The following is a 17,701-nucleotide window of genomic DNA, read 5'->3' as shown; positions in this document are numbered from 1 at the left end:
ATTTACGTAAAATATTTTATTTCGCGTTGTATTTTACCAAAAACTAACTTTATTTTCGAAAATTAAACAATTTTTACAAGTCTCGGTAAGCCAATACGTTTTTGCGTCCAGCGTTAGAATTTTCCGCTTTTTATAGTTTCTCCATTCTCCACCAAACGATTTGGTGGCGCCACGGAATTTTGTCCATATCACACATGAGACGCGCGCGGGACTGAAAAACGGGCACAAAAAGCTAGTGCCTTCAGAATCTGCAATACTCCGTCTAGGTATAAGTATAGTTCCTATGTCTATGGTTTTAAGAAACCTAAACGTCCCTGTGTTAATTCGTGGTTAATTAGTCCAAGCTCACGACATCCCTTATTAAAAAACTTATGGTTATAACAGCTTGTCGGTTTTGTTCGACCACGGCCCCAGTGATGTTCCGCCGCGATTTAGGAATGTACTTTCCACCTAGGTCAAAATGTACTTTTGGAGGATAAAATGTACTTTTCGTTTATAAGCTGAGCGGCGCGCGCCCTCTATGAGTTTTATTACCAAAAATCGCGGGAAATTTCAAAACGTTATTACTAAAGAGAGCGGGAAATTTCAAAACGTTTCTAGTTTTTAACTTTTCTTATTGCTATAATCATATGTAACATAATCGCTCATAAGGATGCCATAAAAGCATTTTCGTTAATGAAACCTTGTTCACGTAATATGACGTAAATTAAGTCACTTACAACTCCGTGACGAAATACGCGTCATCAACTTTACCGATTGAAAACGGAAGTTAGTGAGAATTCCTCGCGCGTTTCTGGCTTTGTCCCATGCCAAGTTTAGCTCGTGCCTCGCGATCACATGATTTCATTTCCATGGTAACCTTTTCAATAGCGCAAGGATTATAAGCATTTCTGTATTTTTGAGAGGCATACTTACCAGTAATTATGTTACATATGCTATAATAAAAGAACAAACTTTAATAACGCAGATGTTCGTAGGTAGAACTCAGATGTTACATTACACAAAATTAGATGATGGACGCGAAAATTGTAAATACAAGCAGGGAGCACTCCCTGATACAAGAAATGAGTGGAAACAAAAATGTGGACTTAAATTTTTTTTGCATATTTTCCAAAACTTGTTTACAGTCTCCTTGATTTTGATAAGCCCAACTGTCCAAAGTCTCCTAAAACCCACCCCCTCTATAGTGTGGTGAAAACCCGAAAAGAAACAGTAAAATAGTAAGTACACAAAACATTCCACAAAACAAATGTACACCTGTTACCCCGCGAGTGATTCAGAGCGGCCAAGTAGATTTCACTATTAATTTCCTGCATTTAAAGCTGCTCTATGTCTGCAAAAGGGGTTAACCCCCCCCCCCTCCCTATTGATACTGATGAACGGTCAAAAGAAGAAGTCCGAGATATTAACTGCCTTTAAAACGCAGCTGCCCTTGAAAACCAGTATTCCAGTAGGTCCGAGCTATGAGCGGAATTTCGCTATCTATACAGGTGGCTGAGGTGGGGAGGGTGGGAGAGTGGGGGTTTACAATGTAAATTCGGAGATAAGCAGAAAATTTGTGATGGTTAAATTTAAAACAATCCCCCAAATTAAAAAAATGTACTAAATATATGTCAAAAATATAAAAATGTATTTTCGTTTCATATATTTTCAAAATGTACTAAATACGTATCTAAAAGTTTACTTTGGTATCATAAATTTACAAAATGTACTAAATACGTATTAAAAATCTCCAAATGTATTTTTGTACTTCAAAATCAAAAATGTATTAAAAAAGTACAAATGTACCGCTTGGAACATCACTGCACGGCCCCCTGCACGCGCTCACGTTGCTCGCGACGATAGCGGCCCCGGCAAAGAATTTCCTCCCCATGTATTTTCGCGACAGCGATTTTCCGTCGCTTGGAACGCTGGTGTAACAACCGGAATCTATCAAAGAGGCGGGAAGTTTAACATACGTTTCAACATATTCAATGGCGATGAATTTGCACTAGTGAAGTTTTTTTCCAACTGTTTTATTGAATTTGGAGAAGTTTGTAACAAACAATTAGTAATTACACTTTTTAAGTATGTAAGTTTTCATTTCAAAATATTTTTTTTAATAAATATTTCAATATTTTGAGTGGTAACATTTTATTGCTAAGCCTAACCATAAATGGTTTAAGTTTTGTATTGGCAATGAGTTTTCAAGTTATTAAAAACTGTATTTTGTAGTTATTTAAGACTATAATTATGATAACTGCTCATAATTTTTGTCATATTCACCAAACTTTGTTCTTTATAATTTGCATAAGATAAAACATTAATATTTGCTCAAATGCCATTACCCTGGCTGCGTTACATCCTGTTTTTTTAATAAGTGAAAATTACCGGGAGGGGCAGGTCACTTCCATTTTGGGTGCGTCTTAATCATAGTAAAATTATTAAATCAGCGTAATTAAAATTAAAAAAATTGTTGAAGTTTTCAACAGCAACACGGAGCAGAGCGCAGATACCGAAATAAATCCAGTGACATCAGCTACAAGTAATGAACGGTTTATTTTCGACTTGGTTAAAATATATATATACATAGCAATTAATGAAACGATGGTAGTACAACAGAAAACTGACTAGTAAGAACGGACTAGTACTGTTGAATGACTTTGTTACAAAATATCTTCATTGTTTTTTATTTCTTCAACAAAAATTTATCAAGATTAGAAAATCTAACCACGCTTTAAACGAGATTTAATCATTCTAATCAGGATCTAATCTTTTTAATCAGGATTTAATCATTTTAATCAGATTTAAACATTTTAATTAGATTTAATCATTTTAATCACGATTTAAACTTAATCATGATTTAAACATTTTAATCACGATTTAAACTTAATAATGATTTAAACATTTTAATCACGATTTAATCAATATAATCGGTCGAATCGAGATTTTATCGAGCGCGGTAAATACGAAATAATAATTCTAATCACTTAGTAAATTATTCTAATAAGCTCGATAAAATCACACACAATTATAATCATTCCAATCACCAATATAATCATTCTGATTCTCGTTCTAATTTCTAATCGCGATTTAATCATACTAATCACGATTTAATCGTTTCAATCAGATTTAATTGTTTCAATCAGATTTAATCATTTATATCAGATTTAATCATTTAATCATGATTAAATAGATTTAAAGATTATATTAATTAATTAAACATGATTTAATCAACATAATCGTGATTAAATTGAATTTAATCAAAATAATAACGATTTAATCTTTTGAGAGGTGAGTCGTTAATCAAGGAAGTGACCTGGCCCTCCAAATTACCCATTTAAAAAATACCAGCATTGTTCTGTTCCATTGTGTTGTGTTCATCTACTTTTAAGAAGACCAAAGTGTCATTTCATCAGTTACCCGCTGATGAAAATTTATGCAAACTGTGGATTAAGAGCATCTCTAGGAATGATTTTGTAGTCAACGAAGCATACACTTCACATGGAAGATTGGTTTGTGGTTTGCATTTTAAGGAACTTCAGTTAATGATAGTCTGTTGTGAGGCTAATGCGTAATCGTAGGATTTGGAACCAGATGTACATCACTACCTATTACTTAATTGGTGGCATTACATATGAGCCAATATACGATTAGGTCTCAAATTCGAATATAACTACCATCAGAAACGAAAATAATGTTTATCCACATCATCCAGCATATTTCAACCTCATCCAGCATATTCCTACATCATCCAGCATATTCCTACATCATCCAGCATATTCCTACATCATCCAGCATGTTCCTACATCATCCAGCATGTTCCTACATCATCCAGTAATTTTAATTGAATCTTGATGAATTTTACTTGAAAAAAGCTGATTACTTTAATGTGAGCGTGGGACTACTAAGTTATCGAGATTCTTAAAAGCAATTAACAAAAACCAATTTTAACTTAAATTATGGTAAAAAAAATGGGAATCTCTACATTTAGACCTAAACCATATTGTGAACTGTGAGTGAGACTAGTGAGTCTGTGATTTAGAATGCTTACATGTCTCATACATAGATTTTCAGCAATCTTCAACATTGTCTGACTTTGTTAACTGTAAAAATAATATTCTAGTTTTAGAATCTGCATTACATTTACTACTTATTTACTTAAATTGAAGTTAACTTTGTAAATATTAAAACAACTTACTATCAAAGAACTGTAAGAATAAAATCGAAAAACAACAGCTGATAAGCGGACACATGACTAGTTCTTTTGTTTACATTATTAACGTCGACAGCGTCTTCTTTGTCTAGTTTTCTCGGCGCGTATTTTGATTTAAAAAATATCCAAACGTATTTTACTTATTTATTAATAGGTAATTTAAAGATTACGGAAAGAAATTATAACCCTAAAATTACACAATTAGTAATAATTAATGAAACTCTAAAAATTGGAACGTTTTCGCCATATACTCCAGCCATTTCTTAGTTGTTACGTCAGCGCCAAAGGTCGATGTAGGAAAAAAGTTAACTAATTTCACTTTCGCAATTTTCAGTCGATCGCCGGGGCCGCTATCGTCGCGAGCAGCGTGAGCGCGTGCAGGGGGCCGTGGTTCGACTTACTGTGTGGTATGTTCTGCTACAAAACTGCTCGAGATGTCAACGTTCACCGATTAGCTTATATTTAACTGTGTAAATAAATTTGGTGACCATGGGGTTGATTTTTTCAAGAGTAAGAGTAAGTTTTAAACTTAATACTTCTGCAAATTACGGTTAATACGTGCCTAGGCTTGATGATAAAATTGTATCTTTATTTTAGCTATCAAGTTTAAGTTTACCCTTGAATAGTTAAAAAAGTAAAGGCGATATGTATTTTTTTACTATTTTGGTCTTACAAACCTTCAAACTACTATAAATTTGCAAAGTAGTATTGGCAAATACTGAAGTGAAATCATGTTTTGTGTTTTGTGTTCTCATGAAGTGATATTGTCAATTTTAAAATCTTACAAAACTTAAATCAATTTACTTTCAAAAGATTTTGTTTTATCTTTGTAGAATAAACCTCCAACGGATGATGTTCTTAAAGAATTGGAAAATGTCAGTTAATATTTTACTTTTAGTTTCAACTTGATGAAATTATTTTTAATGGCCTTATTTAAGGAACTGCAAATGTTGGAAGAATATCGAAGAACTACAGAACACAAGAAAAAGCGCCTACTTGGGACATTAATTTTTTACTCCATTTTTATATATATAATATGCGCCGTCTTAATTTATTTTTATTGGTATAAAAGCAATCTTCAGAAACGGATGCTTTTTGCTATACCTCTAGTGATATTTCCTTTTGCGTATGTTAATAATAAGAAATCAAAGAAAATTATTGTGATGTTAATATTTAAAAATTTCTTAATAGAATATGGGGCCTTAAATTATTACTGCAATGGATATTCCATCGAAGGCTTGAATTAAATTTAGAAAAATTAACGGAACTTCACAAGAAAAAGCGTAGTATTCTGAATGAAGTGAAAGAAACTGAAACATACTCAAAAGCGAAAGAAATTTTAGAAAAGTATGACCCAGAGTTCAAAAAGCAGGTATAACGTTTTGGAAATAAAACTATATTGTAAAGATTTTAAGTAATTATATATTGTCAATTAAATATAGCTTCAAATGGAGAAAGAAGCGTTAAAAAAGGCACAAGAAATTAACTGTATAAAATTATTTTTGATTTGCCTGGTGAGTTTGTAACTAGTTGCCAATTTCAGCATTGCGTCGGCGCTCTTTGGGACCTGGACCTTCGGGTGTAAAGCCAAGAACTCAACAAAATATGCCGGTGACGCAAACACCTGGGAGACCACCAAATATGCCTATGTTACCAAACAATGGACAAGTTTGGGGTAAAACATTAAGAATCATAGATTTTAAAGGACGGTTTAGGTAATTTTTTTTGCATTGTTTTTCATAGCAAGACCACCAGGACCGCCTTTGCCAAGGCCAATTTTACCAAGAGAAACTGGAGTTTTTGATAAATTTATTGATTATGTTATAGGAGATGGACCCTCTAATCGATATGCTTTAATTTGCCAGCAGTGTTTTTCTCACAATGGCATGGCCTTAAAAGAAGAGTTTGAATATTTAGGTAAAGAAAATTTACAGGTGTAAATAAAGAAAGTAAAATAATTTGGTTATTTCAGCGTTTAGATGCTGTTACTGTTACGGGATTAACCCAGCAAAAAAAGTTAGACCATTTGCCCCTCGTCTACCTGTGCTGGAGCCCTTGGAAACATCACTAGCAAAAAATAATGAAGAAAATGTGACATCTACAGTTGATGAGCAACAAGAGAATGGTTAAAAAAATAAAAAAAAATTATGAAGCTAAATTATTATCTTAACCATTTTTTTACAGTAGAAGAGGAAATGGCTAAAAGTGAATCTGAAGATGTAAAAGAACTCTCTGATATTACCAAAGAAACGGAGGAACAACTTAATGAACCGGAAACAGTTGAAGAAAATGGTGTGACAGAGAATGATAACGAGAATTTAGAAGATAAAAAAGTAGCGTAATGAGAAGTATTTGATATAACTTTAAATACTGTTGTATGGGTTTCTATGGAAGCGTTATTTTTAACTAGTCCTAACAAAAAAGTTAACTTTAAATCAATTCCGCCAAATACTGGAGTATTCGATATTCTTGAGTTAACAATCCATAAAATAGTTTACCTAGTTGGGAAGGTTTGACATTCGAGTATTTCTCTTTAAAGAATAAGACGTGGGAAATTGGCTGTCTGCCTTTTAATCATGTTTTAGTAACTAATTTACAATCATTGTTCTCTGTTAAGGATCTGTAGAAACTGCAATAAGCAGATATTGGTTTCAATTAAAGAAATTGGGAAGTTGAGGTTATAGTTTTTATTATCGAAAAATATATTGGTTAGGAAAATAAACTTTCAAAAATTCAACAACCATGGTATAAAAAAAAATATATAAAATCTGCATTACAAAATATGGCTTAGTAATCAGTTTCATTCTTAAAACAGTGTGAATGAAATTTCTAAAAGCTTTTGGTAATCAAACAAAATAGTAAATAGTAATAGACTATATATGGACTCCTATGTAAACCAGTATCAAAGAGGCGCATCCTGGGTAATTTTTTTCCCAAGTCAAAATATGTAGAAAAGTCAGCTGAAATATAATCACTGTACATAGCCCCCAAGTAATTAATTGGAGGAGCATTTAAATGCTGGGTTATAGCTCCAATAAGAAATAAAATTTTCTCTAAATTTAGTACTTCATGGAGTGGGACTGTGCAGACTGCCTAATTTCTAAATTTTCTTAATATAAATAAAAAATATGCTAATAATTTGAAAATTAAGCAATAAAAAGGTTCTGCACTACCTGAGAGCAAAGGTCAAGCAAATCTCTAAATGCATATTTGAGTAAACTACTTTTATGTCTAAAATAATTTAACCATGTAAATAAAAATATAAAACTGATGTAAAATAACTTTCTAATTTCTTTAACGAGTCACTTATTTGCTTTACTTTTGCACTCCAGTAGTGGTGGTCTATATTGAATTCTGGTTTAAGAGCTGTTCACAAAATACTTAGCATACTAAGGTGGTGTTTGTATAAGCATTACAAAATGATATGGGCTAGAGGTCGCGTGGATGTGAAAAAGAAGTAAAAATATAAAATGTATCTCTTCTATCATATATAGTCTTAGCATCAAAGCTAGTAAATCTGAAATTTACCTAGACTCAGTGGCGTAGCCGGGGGGGGGGGGGGCACATGCCCCACCTGAAACATATGGTCGTACCTACAACTGTTTTTATTTTTTTTCAATGGCTGGAACTCTTGGAAACATCACTAGCAAAAAATAATGAAGAAAATGTAACATCTACACTGCTGCGCTAGACTTAAGCATATGCTTATAATTTATAAACTTATAAAACCAAGACTGTGACAGAAGAGCTACTTTATAACATGAGAAACCCAAATTACTTTATAGAAAGGTCAATTTAGAATGTAATTTAAAAATTTAAGGTTTATGATATAAGAAGGGGTTAGAGAATTTTTCAAAATAATTTAAGGGTTGGAGTCACCTCTCTTGGGTGAAATATTTTCAATTTCTTTTTACATTTTGTACTTTACGTTCAAGGCAAATCTTACGAACCCGTTTGATTATCTCTCAAAAAGAGGTAAACTGATGAGAAATCTTTGTTGCTATAACCACTATTAACCATAATTCGGTAAATTTGGTGAGCTAAAGATCCTAGTGGTATTGGGCTAGCACTTTGAGTAGCAGCATTTTGAGCCAAACCTAAATCCTGAAAATATTAAAATATGCTTGGAGTTGTTTTTTCGTTAGAGCAGATGTTTTTCTATTAGATTGCCAACACATGAGTAAAAATAATCTTACTTTGAGCATTAATGTGGAACCAAATCCACCTTGGTAATTTTTGCTTGAGGGAACATTATCCATGACACCAGGAACAGGATTGTATACTTCACTTGACCAGCTTCGACCAGAGCTCGTATTTAAAATGTTTGACAGCAATTTTGGATCAATACCAAGCCTGAAATATGAGAAAAATATTTCAAGCATCGTAGTAGTAGTAGTGTTATATAATTCTATAATTATGTGAAACAAAATTATAAAATTTTGACTGATAATATTAAAATCATTACCATGTACAATTTAATTAAAAAAAAGTTGATTAGTGATAGGAAAATTTCAATTAAATATGTTGACAGGTATCTTTTAAGGTGAAAACCATGGCAATGATAGAGTTACCCTTTAGTGCTTTACCCAAAAATTATTAGATAATAGAATTTTTTTTGTAACTTGAGTTACTCTTTGAATAGTGATTTAATATTGGGAATAGGCTAAAATTTTAATACTTCAGCAGAGTGAAAAATTAAAAAAAGAAGATTAACATATTAAGAGATAATGCATTTAAGGAGATAATTATAAATAAAAGTCAAATATTAAAAAAAAAAACTTTCAGGGCTTAGAAAAATTATAAATCATGAACGAATTATTTTTATTGGAGTATTATGAAACAATTATTTTAACACTAGACTTCACTTAACAATGGTATTTCTAGAAACAAACTTGGTACCTGATTCCCAAATTCAATGCTTCAGCCGTACCTATCATACCAATGGCCAACCTACAAAAATTCGCAAATGTATGTTATTCAACTAAAGCAACTAAATGTTATTGTGCCATACATCATGTTATTACAAATTTTTACCGCTTGTCCACTGCCTACAGATCCACAATGAATAATATTTTTTCCCATATCTTTTAAAAGGACACTGGCAGCTGTGAACTCAGATTCCTTGCCACCAACCATAAATGTTAGTGTACCATCTTTAGCAGCGTTTATTCCTAATAAATCAAATCTACTCGTATAGCAAGTATTTAAAGCTTTCAATCTTTTTAAAAATGATTAAAACCTCCAGAAACAGGGGCATCGATAAAGGAAACTCCATTTTTCTCCGCCTGCAATGACAGCTCTTTGGAAACTGAAGGATCTATAGTGCTGCTGTCGATCAGCAATGTACCAGTTTGAACACTCCTTTGAAAACAAAGCAAAGTGGTTTATATAGCTCAAATGTATTAATGGTTTCTGCACTAACTTAAATATCCCATTATCTCCACCATACACATTCATAACATGAGGGCTGGATGGAAGCATACTTATGATTCTGTGGCAAGTTACAGCAACATCGGCTGGAGACGTAGCAACCATTGCACCTTCATCTTTTAATTTACTAGTGCAATCAGGGGAGACATCATAAACCATTAATTTATGACCCTTTTTCAAAAGATTCAATGCCATACTGCCTCCCATATTACCAAGACCAATAAAACCAATTGGTGAACAACTTTTCTTTACTGAAACGTAATCAAAACTAAGTTATCAACTGATGTCCAATTCCCACATATAGAAATAAGTGCATTAATTACCTGAATATCTTCTTACAGCAAATAGAACAGCTCTAGTGATAACAGACTTGTACATCCTCGAATTTAAGACTGTAAGCCTAGTAAATGACATTTTTTATTATAAACAAATTCCTGAAAAAATGGGTTTCAACCAAGGATAATTCAACGAAAGATGCGAGCTTCGTCTTATTTTTATTTTTTTTATTATTGTGACGGGTGGGACAATACAGTCCGCTCGTCCACTTGATTAATCAGGTGCGAGATATGTGTTACGGCCACGCCAACGGGGGATACTTGGGGATAGGGTTGGGACACCCGTGGCGGAAGTATGACAACCACCCGTTGGGGGATTAGTGGTCGTCCTCACACGGCCTTCCACAAACTCTGCCTCCCGGACGCCTGGGATTACAGGAGTGAGCCACTACTCCCGGCGCTTCGTCCTATTCGTTGAGCAACAACAAAAATAATTTTAAAGCAGACTATATAGCAGACTACAATTAAGTAAAAGACAATTAATTAGTCACGGCCAACTTCGATACACTGCTAATCGCACTAAAAGCCCCCCCCCCCGCGTTATGTCCCTCCCATTTTAACGAGCGTATGAGGGAAATTTCCGCTTGGCGCTCTGAAACCCGGGACAACCCTTCTAATGTTGGCCTACGAGGAATTTTTCGAAAGAGTTCCACCTTTAGGAACCTTTTCCGTTATCTTAGCGATTTTTGTCATTGCTGAGATTCTAAAATGATTTGAAGTAAGATTGAGCTTTATTTCAAGCCTATGTTTGTAATTCTCCGATATTTGGTTCGTTCACTATCTTCTTTCAAAATCGATCAAAAGTTTAAGGCGAGGAATTAACTTCGTATCGAAAATAAGCATCAAATTTTAACCAGTGGCCGGGTTAAAGAGCGTCGGAGGGTGGTGGCAGGCCCTTCATGTCACGCGAGCCAACAGCTCCCTACAAGCACGTAGATATAGAAAGTGTAAAGGGGGAACAACTAGATAAAATAGCGAGCGCAAAATTTTTCGTAAGCCATAACCGGCAATAACGCATATTTAAAGTACTGGCTAGACTCGGGATGAGTGACAATGTCACTTCCGCACGTGTATCAAACGACGTTTTTTAATAGATTTGCGAGAAAATGATAATATTAATGATCCTATTAATATATTTAATATATTAATATATTTTACTGTGCTGCGTTGCGGATATTTCAATTCATTTTTACGTCTTACTGTTTATTTCTTAATGTTGCGCTCCTTTCGCAAAAAAAGAATCGGGTCCTAAGGGGGGGTTGAACCCCCTAAACCCCCCCTTGTATACGTCCTTGGCTCCCTACACTTACTATTACCGGTAACCTCATTACGTTTTTATGCGAAGGGGAAATCGAAGATCTCGGGGGAAAACTACTTTAAGCAGCGGGGAGAGATCTTGCAAACTCAACGCAGAAGGAGTGGTTCCCGATTTTCACCCAGTTCCACTACCCCAGTAGCCAAATACAGTTGGGCCGAAAATGTTTTTTTCTTATTTTTAATTTGCTACCAGAAGCATGCTGAAAGTATGGGTTTTTGATTGCAACAGCTCCGTACCGGTTTTTTAAACATCTTTCCATCAATTCTTGTAGCAAACAATTAACAATACTGTTAAAAATGAATTAAGAAATAAGAAAAAATCCTTTTCAGACCGAAGAAGTGACAGAAGAGAGAGCCCTGCTGAACAAAATCACATGGACGAAAAACAAAGCGCGCCGAAGGAGAAAACGTGACAGTTCTCCTCCCTATCATGGTGAAACTTCCCACAACACCTTTAGATCAGAATTTCGTGGTTATGTGAATAGTGCTACAAAAGAAAACGGTGTGTACGCGTGTAAGCTTCCCAAGTTGGGATTGCCCAAATTCGGGGCGGGGGGGGGGATTTCACGCAATTTATTTCGTTCTGGAGCAGATTCAAGGCCGCGGAAGGTGACAAACCGATGGCAAAGGTAGACAAATTTAGTTATTTGGTTTCCTTAATGACGGGGGATGCGAGAGCAGCCGTTGAAATCTTTCACGCCTCTGAAGAATCTTATGAACAAAGTGTTGTCATTTTAAAACCACGATTCGGTAGAAAGGACATTATTACGCATGCAGATATGAATAAATTAATAAACCTAGAGCCTGTGTCTAGGTCAAATGACATAAGAGCGCTACGTAAGCTTTTGGAAGTTTGCGATATAAATGTACCAAATCTAAAATTACTAGGTGTAGATATGAACTCAAACGTTTCGTGCATAACCCCCGCCATTTTTAGAAGTCTTCCGACAGATATTAAACTAGGACGTTGCAAAAACCGAAAACGGAATTTTCAACAAATACTTGAGCGGAGCGAGATGCAAATCCGGTGGTTAATTAGGCTTAGATTAATTAAACTCAAGTAGAGAAAGGAAAGCGAGATAAATAATTTAGTTTTTAAAGATTACTCTTTATTTCAATTCGTTTGCATTAATGAGTGGAGAAACAGTTATAAGATGCGGGGAACGACTTGCCGGTGTGGAATCTGAGGTCGACGTCGACGTGGCCCATTGTTTAAATGTTCTTTTACGTAAAATTTCAAAATAAATTTTTAAACGTGTTGTTTTTTTTAAATAAAAATATAAATTTCAAAACTCATTTAAACGTTTTGTTTTTTTCGGTCAATAAAAATATAAATTTAAAAATTCATTTAAACGTTTTATGTTTTTCGGTCAATAAAAATATAAATTTCAAAACTCATTTAAACGTTTTGTGTTTTTCGGTCATTGTCAGCTGTTGAGTCTTTTTAGTTTTACACGAGCCTAGTATAGGATAGAGTAAAACTCCCGTAGCCGCTACGGTCCCCGCCGCCGCCGTTCGCAAACACGCCGTTTTCTAACGCCAGTACGCCACAGTAGGATTATTACCGTCCGCAATAACGTCGTTCTCTTACGCCACGGTAGAATCCTCCTACGTTCGCGTTTTAAACCAGAGAGGGAAAGGCCGTAGAAAGCTAGCCATATTCTCCTATAGTTAAACCAGATTTTCGTCCCTAAAATTCACGCGCGTTCGACAACCAATAACCAAGCAAGTCGGGCAATCGGGATTCGCCGATCTTCTGGCGTTTCCGTCTCTGGCGTTTTGGCGTTTTCGTTCGCACACGGTTTCCGCAACAGCGCTTGCCTCTCGCTTCCATTCGGGTGGGGGAGGGTAAGATATGGCGACTCTCCCACCGAGCGCTCCTATCTATTGTTGGCGACTCTTCGGAGCCCAGCCATTCTGTGGAATTTGGGAACTATGCTATCACCTTCCCTGAGCCCCTAGGTGTGAAGGGAGGGGAGGGGGCGGCATGGGTTTTCGTAAGTGCATCTCTAAACGTGGTGAAATCGCTTCTGTTGGTTTTTTAACCCTTTAGCCCAACCACTCTGGGTAATTTTTGAAATTGTCACCCCTATATTTCCCACAAACATATTTCGAGCGGTTCCCATATTACCCACAAAAATATTTCGAGCGGTTTTTCTCGACCGTTTATTTTATTTGTTCATGTTTCCGTTACCGGTTATACTACTATTCGTGTGTTCGTAAAGCTTGGCTCGTGTGAAACTATTATTTGGGACTGCCGGGTCCACTTGTTTCCCCTCTCGTGGCTCCGTCAGACAGCAATTTTCTGGCGCCGGCTCTTCTGGAGTCGTTTTCCCCCCCAACACGACCGATTAACCACTCTTTCCCTTTCGACTCGTTTTCCGAAACCCCACTTTTTTTCCCCCCAATTCGTCGCAGTGAGAGAATACCAATTTTTTTTAAAGCGCGGAACAATCACCCGTTTTTCCCTCTCGAGTCGTTTTCCGAAACGCCCCTTTTCGTTTCATCCAATAGCTTCTCTAGGACCGGACAGCCACTTTTTCTGCCAGTTTCCACAGTGAGAGTATAGCCGATCCCGACAGTAGCGCCACCAGGATTTTTTCGCCAGTAGGCACGTTATCTAACTTAATTTTTTCCTTGCAATCACATATCATTATAGGATACTAAGTACTTCTGGTTTTAAGTGTTATGATCATAGAAATCTCATAGGTAACTAGAATGCTGCCGCCTACGGCCGAGCTTGACGCCAGTTCGCCTTGAACCTTCAGCCAATGAGAGGCCGTAGAGTGGTTCCGCCAAGGAGGATAATAATCCTCCTTGGTTCCGTTACTATAGCGGGAGATAGGTAACGTCATTCTCTCCGGTGACATTAAATTCTTGCCAGAACCACTCTCTGAGCTCTGATTGGCTGAGATCTGACTTCGTCTGCCACGACGTTTGGGCCATTTGCCAGTTACACGGCAGCATTCTAGTTACCTATGAGATTTCTATGGTTATGATATATATGGAAATAAAATTTTGCGTCACATAAATACACCCCCCCCCCCTCTTCGTTTTTACCTCCTTACAAAATATTCTGTCTTTAAAATATTTTGGATTATAAGTTTCTTAATTGAAAAACGATATTCTACGGTTAGATGTTTTTCTAAACTCGTCGACCACTAACATGGGGTTTTCTTTTATGCAGTTAGATCAGAAATACATGAACCGAAATTATCAGCGAGCATATAATCTTTACACTCTCTGATATTTTAGTCGAACGGCAATTTCCCCGTGCGAAAGGGGAGGGTTAAATAGCGAGGCCTTGTTAATTTTCCGCCTCCCGCGACTACAGGGAAAATTTCAAATGCACCACCGGTAACTAGACCGCCATCTAGTGAGGCCATGGTGAGGCTAAGATAAATTATTTCATCGAAGAAGATCGTGAGGAACGTGGTCTGTAAACCAAGGCTTAGCGGTGTTTTGTTTTTGATAGAGGGCAGTGGAACTGTGGAAGGCGCCGAAGGCGGTAGCTGCAGCAGCTGTTCAATATGGAAAAAGTAGATGAATTAAAAACCTTTTCAACTAATCTTAACAGACCATTTATGTATGAAAGAATAGTTTTATTAGAATCAGAAAATATACCAATTACTCATTGGAGCTACTTAAGATATATGCATCCCAGATAAAAATATTTAGGCCTGCAGTAGCAAAGAATATGGGAAGACCAAATAAACAGAAGGCTACGGAAGAAGAAGAAACTGAAATAAACCACGATAAAATAACTAGTAGAAACAAAGATAATTTAAACTCGTACCCTAGATTCGAATACTGAGAGCTTTCCCATTGACGGTTTTGTTACGAAGCGTTTACCCTTTTCGGGCACGTGACCTCAGAAAAATCGGGCTCCATCGGTTGAGGCACGACCAACTTCGATCATGCGCTGCCGCGCTATATAGCGTGGTAGCGCGTGATCGAAGTTGGCCGTGGTTGCGGTAAGGCGCAAACCACGGAGCGAATTTTTTCTGAGTTCCGGCGGGAAGTGGGTAAACGCTATCGGCAACGCGCAAGAGAGTGATTTCGAATCTAGGGTACGAGTTTAAATTATCTTTGGTAGAAATAAGCAATAGAAATGATGATTTCGTTTACGAGTAAGGCTACCTTTATGTTGCTATTCAGATTTATTTTTCAAATAAAACAAGTACAATTATTTTAACAAAATAATACAAATATGTATTGTTTATAATTCTTAACGTAGTCAAGTTAGACTAGTTTTTATAAGTCGTTAACTGGGCTTCATTAATTAATAACAATTAACTGATTACGATGATATTTGTTTGAGCTATTCTTCCCTTGGACGTTTCTTCTAATAGTGACTGTTTTTTTTTCACAGACACATGATGCGCTTGTAAATATTATCCAGCAACATATTTTATTTATTTATTTGTTTTTCGAGAAAGTTTCGCTCGGCCGTCGCCAGGTAGCGTATTCAAACCTTCGCAGGATTTGAGCTAAACTTGACAAGGGCAAAGGTTTTTGTTCCCCGAATGTAATTTGTATCGATTTCGCAAACGAAATTACTTCCTAGAGCTATTTCGGTACAATTCGGTTTTTGGAAGTTTTCAACTCTATTTTTAAGTATAGTACGTATTTACCGGCTAATTTGTTGTGTCTGTCCGTAATCTCGCCGCGTGGTATCTAAGCCTTGGCCACTACGTCTGCCGATTTTTGTTATCACACGTGGTGCGTGCGGATTCGCGACGCGCTTCTTAGTTTTTAGTAGTTGGACATAACTAAACTAGTAACTTTCGGCAACTTTCACAATTTATCACCGCAGAAACGGAATAAAGCGAGGGAACACCGGAATCCCTAGCCGAATCTGCGCACAGCTCCCGCCAAAATGAGTACGAACAATTCACTGTCACAAACACCGGTGGTGGACGCCCCCGAGTCCGAAGCTAACCCGAAAGCTCGTGATAACTGCAAAATATGTGGCGAATTGGGCAGCGCCAACTGGCGATGGCTACAATGTAATGCCTGTGAGGGCTGGCTACATAAATCCTGCGCAAAGATACCAGACTCCCTATATAAGCAGTTCCACGACGACGAAAGGGCAGTTTTCCACTGTAGACTAGAAAACTGTACCTACCGGGCCACAGCAGCGTGTGGGAAAGGTAGCGCGGAGGTAGTCAACATCGCTCAAACTAACCACGACCCGGCTCTAATGGGGGAACTGGCAAAACTGATGACGGCGATCCAAGCGGTGCAAAATAATATCGGCAGCATCCGCACGGAAATTACCGTGGTGCGTGCGGAGGTCGCGAAAGGACAAACAGACATGAGGGCCACTGTTAACAAGCTTACTAAAGAAAGTGAGGACCGCACCCAGAAATATACCGACGTTCAAATCCTAAAAACCGAAGAAAGTTTCAGAAAGGAAATGAATAATCTACGCGGAGATGTCGATGCCGCGACCGGAAATGTCACAGACAACCTGTCGTTACAACTCGCGGGGTTGAGAGGTGGCCTCAAAGCAGTCATCGAAAAAATGACGAGTCTCGAGAAGGCCCATGTGCAAAACTATCAAGACAAGAAGCCGAAGAGTAGAAGACCCACAAAGAAGGGCGGCAAAAAGTATCCGCCCACAGTGGAGACAACTGACGCGGAAAGACGAGATAACCTCATCCTCTTTGGAGTAGCGGACGACGCCCCATCGGATGTTGTCAAGGCCCCGGAGTGGTTGGTCTCCACCTTCACTCTCCCCGTACCAGCAGACTCGCTGAAAATCGATGCATGTCGTCGATTTGGCAACCACAAAGAACTTGCGAGACAGCCAATCCTCATTACAGCTCGGGACGAAAATACACGACAAATCCTACTTGATGCGACTAAAGCTGTGGTCAACGCTCACGGCAGCAAATCCAGTCGCCCGGCGATATACATCCGGGAGGACCTCCCTAGACACATGCGCCCGCGGTACTTACGAAAACTAACATCCGGGACGGAACATCAAGAAACGAAGGTGGCCTCAAATGACGACAACACCACAGAGCAACCCCCACACCACAATGGTCCAAAAAACGGGACCCAGGTCTCCATGGGCAACTAAGTGGAGACCTTGAAAACCGGCTGGTTCGCATCGGCCCCTCATCCATATATGCGTGACGTGTTCGGCGGGGTAAGAGACACAACGGCTCTTCGAATGCTGCACCCAGCCGTCTCGGGTTCTGGAATATGAATGGGGGCCGTAACCCACTGAAGTGGCTAGACATGATTCAGACAATGCGGGAACAAAACTTAGAAATGATGGCGGTAACAGAAACGCACCTGCGGGATTTTGAGACTCCCCCAGCGAACCTAAGCCCGTTCCTCTGGAAAGGAATGAATCGTGTAGGCACCAGCAAGAAAGGGGGAGGAATCGGCGCGTTGATACCCCCGACGGGAG

The 17,701-nt window shown here is 37.5% G+C and overlaps 2 protein-coding genes across 8 annotated transcripts; one reads left to right on the top strand and one right to left on the bottom strand.

Moving 5' to 3' along the window:
- The first annotated feature begins 324 nt into the window (after positions 1-324).
- On the top strand, positions 325-6,851 carry Lnpk (zinc-ribbon metal-binding protein lunapark). Of its 4 annotated transcripts, none has more exons than XM_090163539.1 (10): positions 325-387; positions 4,577-4,705; positions 5,029-5,070; positions 5,134-5,321; positions 5,387-5,567; positions 5,638-5,683; positions 5,739-5,870; positions 5,939-6,112; positions 6,168-6,320; positions 6,380-6,851. In XM_090163539.1, the coding sequence occupies exons 2-10, from the start codon at positions 4,685-4,687 to the stop codon at positions 6,535-6,537; spliced, it is 1,095 nt and encodes a 364-aa protein (XP_090019665.1). In that variant the 5' UTR covers positions 325-387; positions 4,577-4,684; the 3' UTR covers positions 6,538-6,851. The 4 variants fall into 4 exon arrangements, with proteins under 4 accessions (XP_090019665.1, XP_090019662.1, XP_090019664.1 ...); XM_090163536.1 differs by having other exon boundaries at positions 4,577-4,711; XM_090163538.1 differs by having other exon boundaries at positions 4,577-4,711; positions 6,383-6,847.
- Positions 6,852-6,940: 89 nt separating this feature from the next.
- On the bottom strand, positions 6,941-10,372 carry LOC149921982 (3-hydroxyisobutyrate dehydrogenase, mitochondrial). Of its 4 annotated transcripts, none has more exons than XM_090162552.1 (9): positions 9,949-10,372; positions 9,823-9,876; positions 9,618-9,752; positions 9,435-9,556; positions 9,207-9,366; positions 9,095-9,145; positions 8,392-8,548; positions 8,146-8,299; positions 6,941-7,295 (listed from the first exon to the last, which is right to left on the bottom strand). In XM_090162552.1, the coding sequence occupies exons 3-9, from the start codon at positions 9,728-9,730 to the stop codon at positions 7,255-7,257; spliced, it is 798 nt and encodes a 265-aa protein (XP_090018678.1). In that variant the 5' UTR covers positions 9,731-9,752; positions 9,823-9,876; positions 9,949-10,372; the 3' UTR covers positions 6,941-7,254. The 4 variants fall into 4 exon arrangements, with proteins under 4 accessions (XP_090018678.1, XP_090018679.1, XP_090018676.1 ...); XM_090162553.1 differs by having other exon boundaries at positions 9,838-9,876; XM_090162550.1 differs by having other exon boundaries at positions 9,618-9,876.
- Between the last annotated feature and the right edge of the window lie 7,329 nt (positions 10,373-17,701).

The sequence above is a fragment of the Leiobunum rupestre genome, chromosome 11 (genome assembly GCF_980474605.1).
Source record: "Leiobunum rupestre chromosome 11, qqLeiRupe1.1.hap1, whole genome shotgun sequence".
NCBI classification, from domain to species: domain Eukaryota; kingdom Metazoa; phylum Arthropoda; class Arachnida; order Opiliones; family Sclerosomatidae; genus Leiobunum; species Leiobunum rupestre.
The sequence above is the reverse complement of the archived record's forward strand: the minus strand, read 5'-3'. Positions and strand labels throughout refer to the sequence as shown.

Bases quoted from the DNA above. Each gene is read 5' to 3' on its own strand.
- LOC149921982 (XM_090162550.1), bottom strand. From the start codon at position 10,039: ATGTCATTTACTAGGCTTACAGTCTTAAATTCGAGGATGTACAAGTCT. The intron at 9,367-9,434 runs GTTTTAATCATT...TTGATTTATTAG, and splicing joins CGATGCCCCTGTTTCTGGAG to GAATAAACGCTGCTAAAGAT. The intron at 8,549-9,094 runs GTACCAAGTTTG...CTCATATTTCAG, and splicing joins GCATTGAATTTGGGAATCAG to GCTTGGTATTGATCCAAAAT.
- Lnpk (XM_090163536.1), top strand. From the start codon at position 4,685: ATGGGGTTGATTTTTTCAAGAGTAAGA. The intron at 5,322-5,386 runs GTATGTTAATAA...ATTTCTTAATAG, and splicing joins CTAGTGATATTTCCTTTTGC to AATATGGGGCCTTAAATTAT. The intron at 5,684-5,738 runs GTATAAAATTAT...TGCCAATTTCAG, and splicing joins AAAGGCACAAGAAATTAACT to CATTGCGTCGGCGCTCTTTG.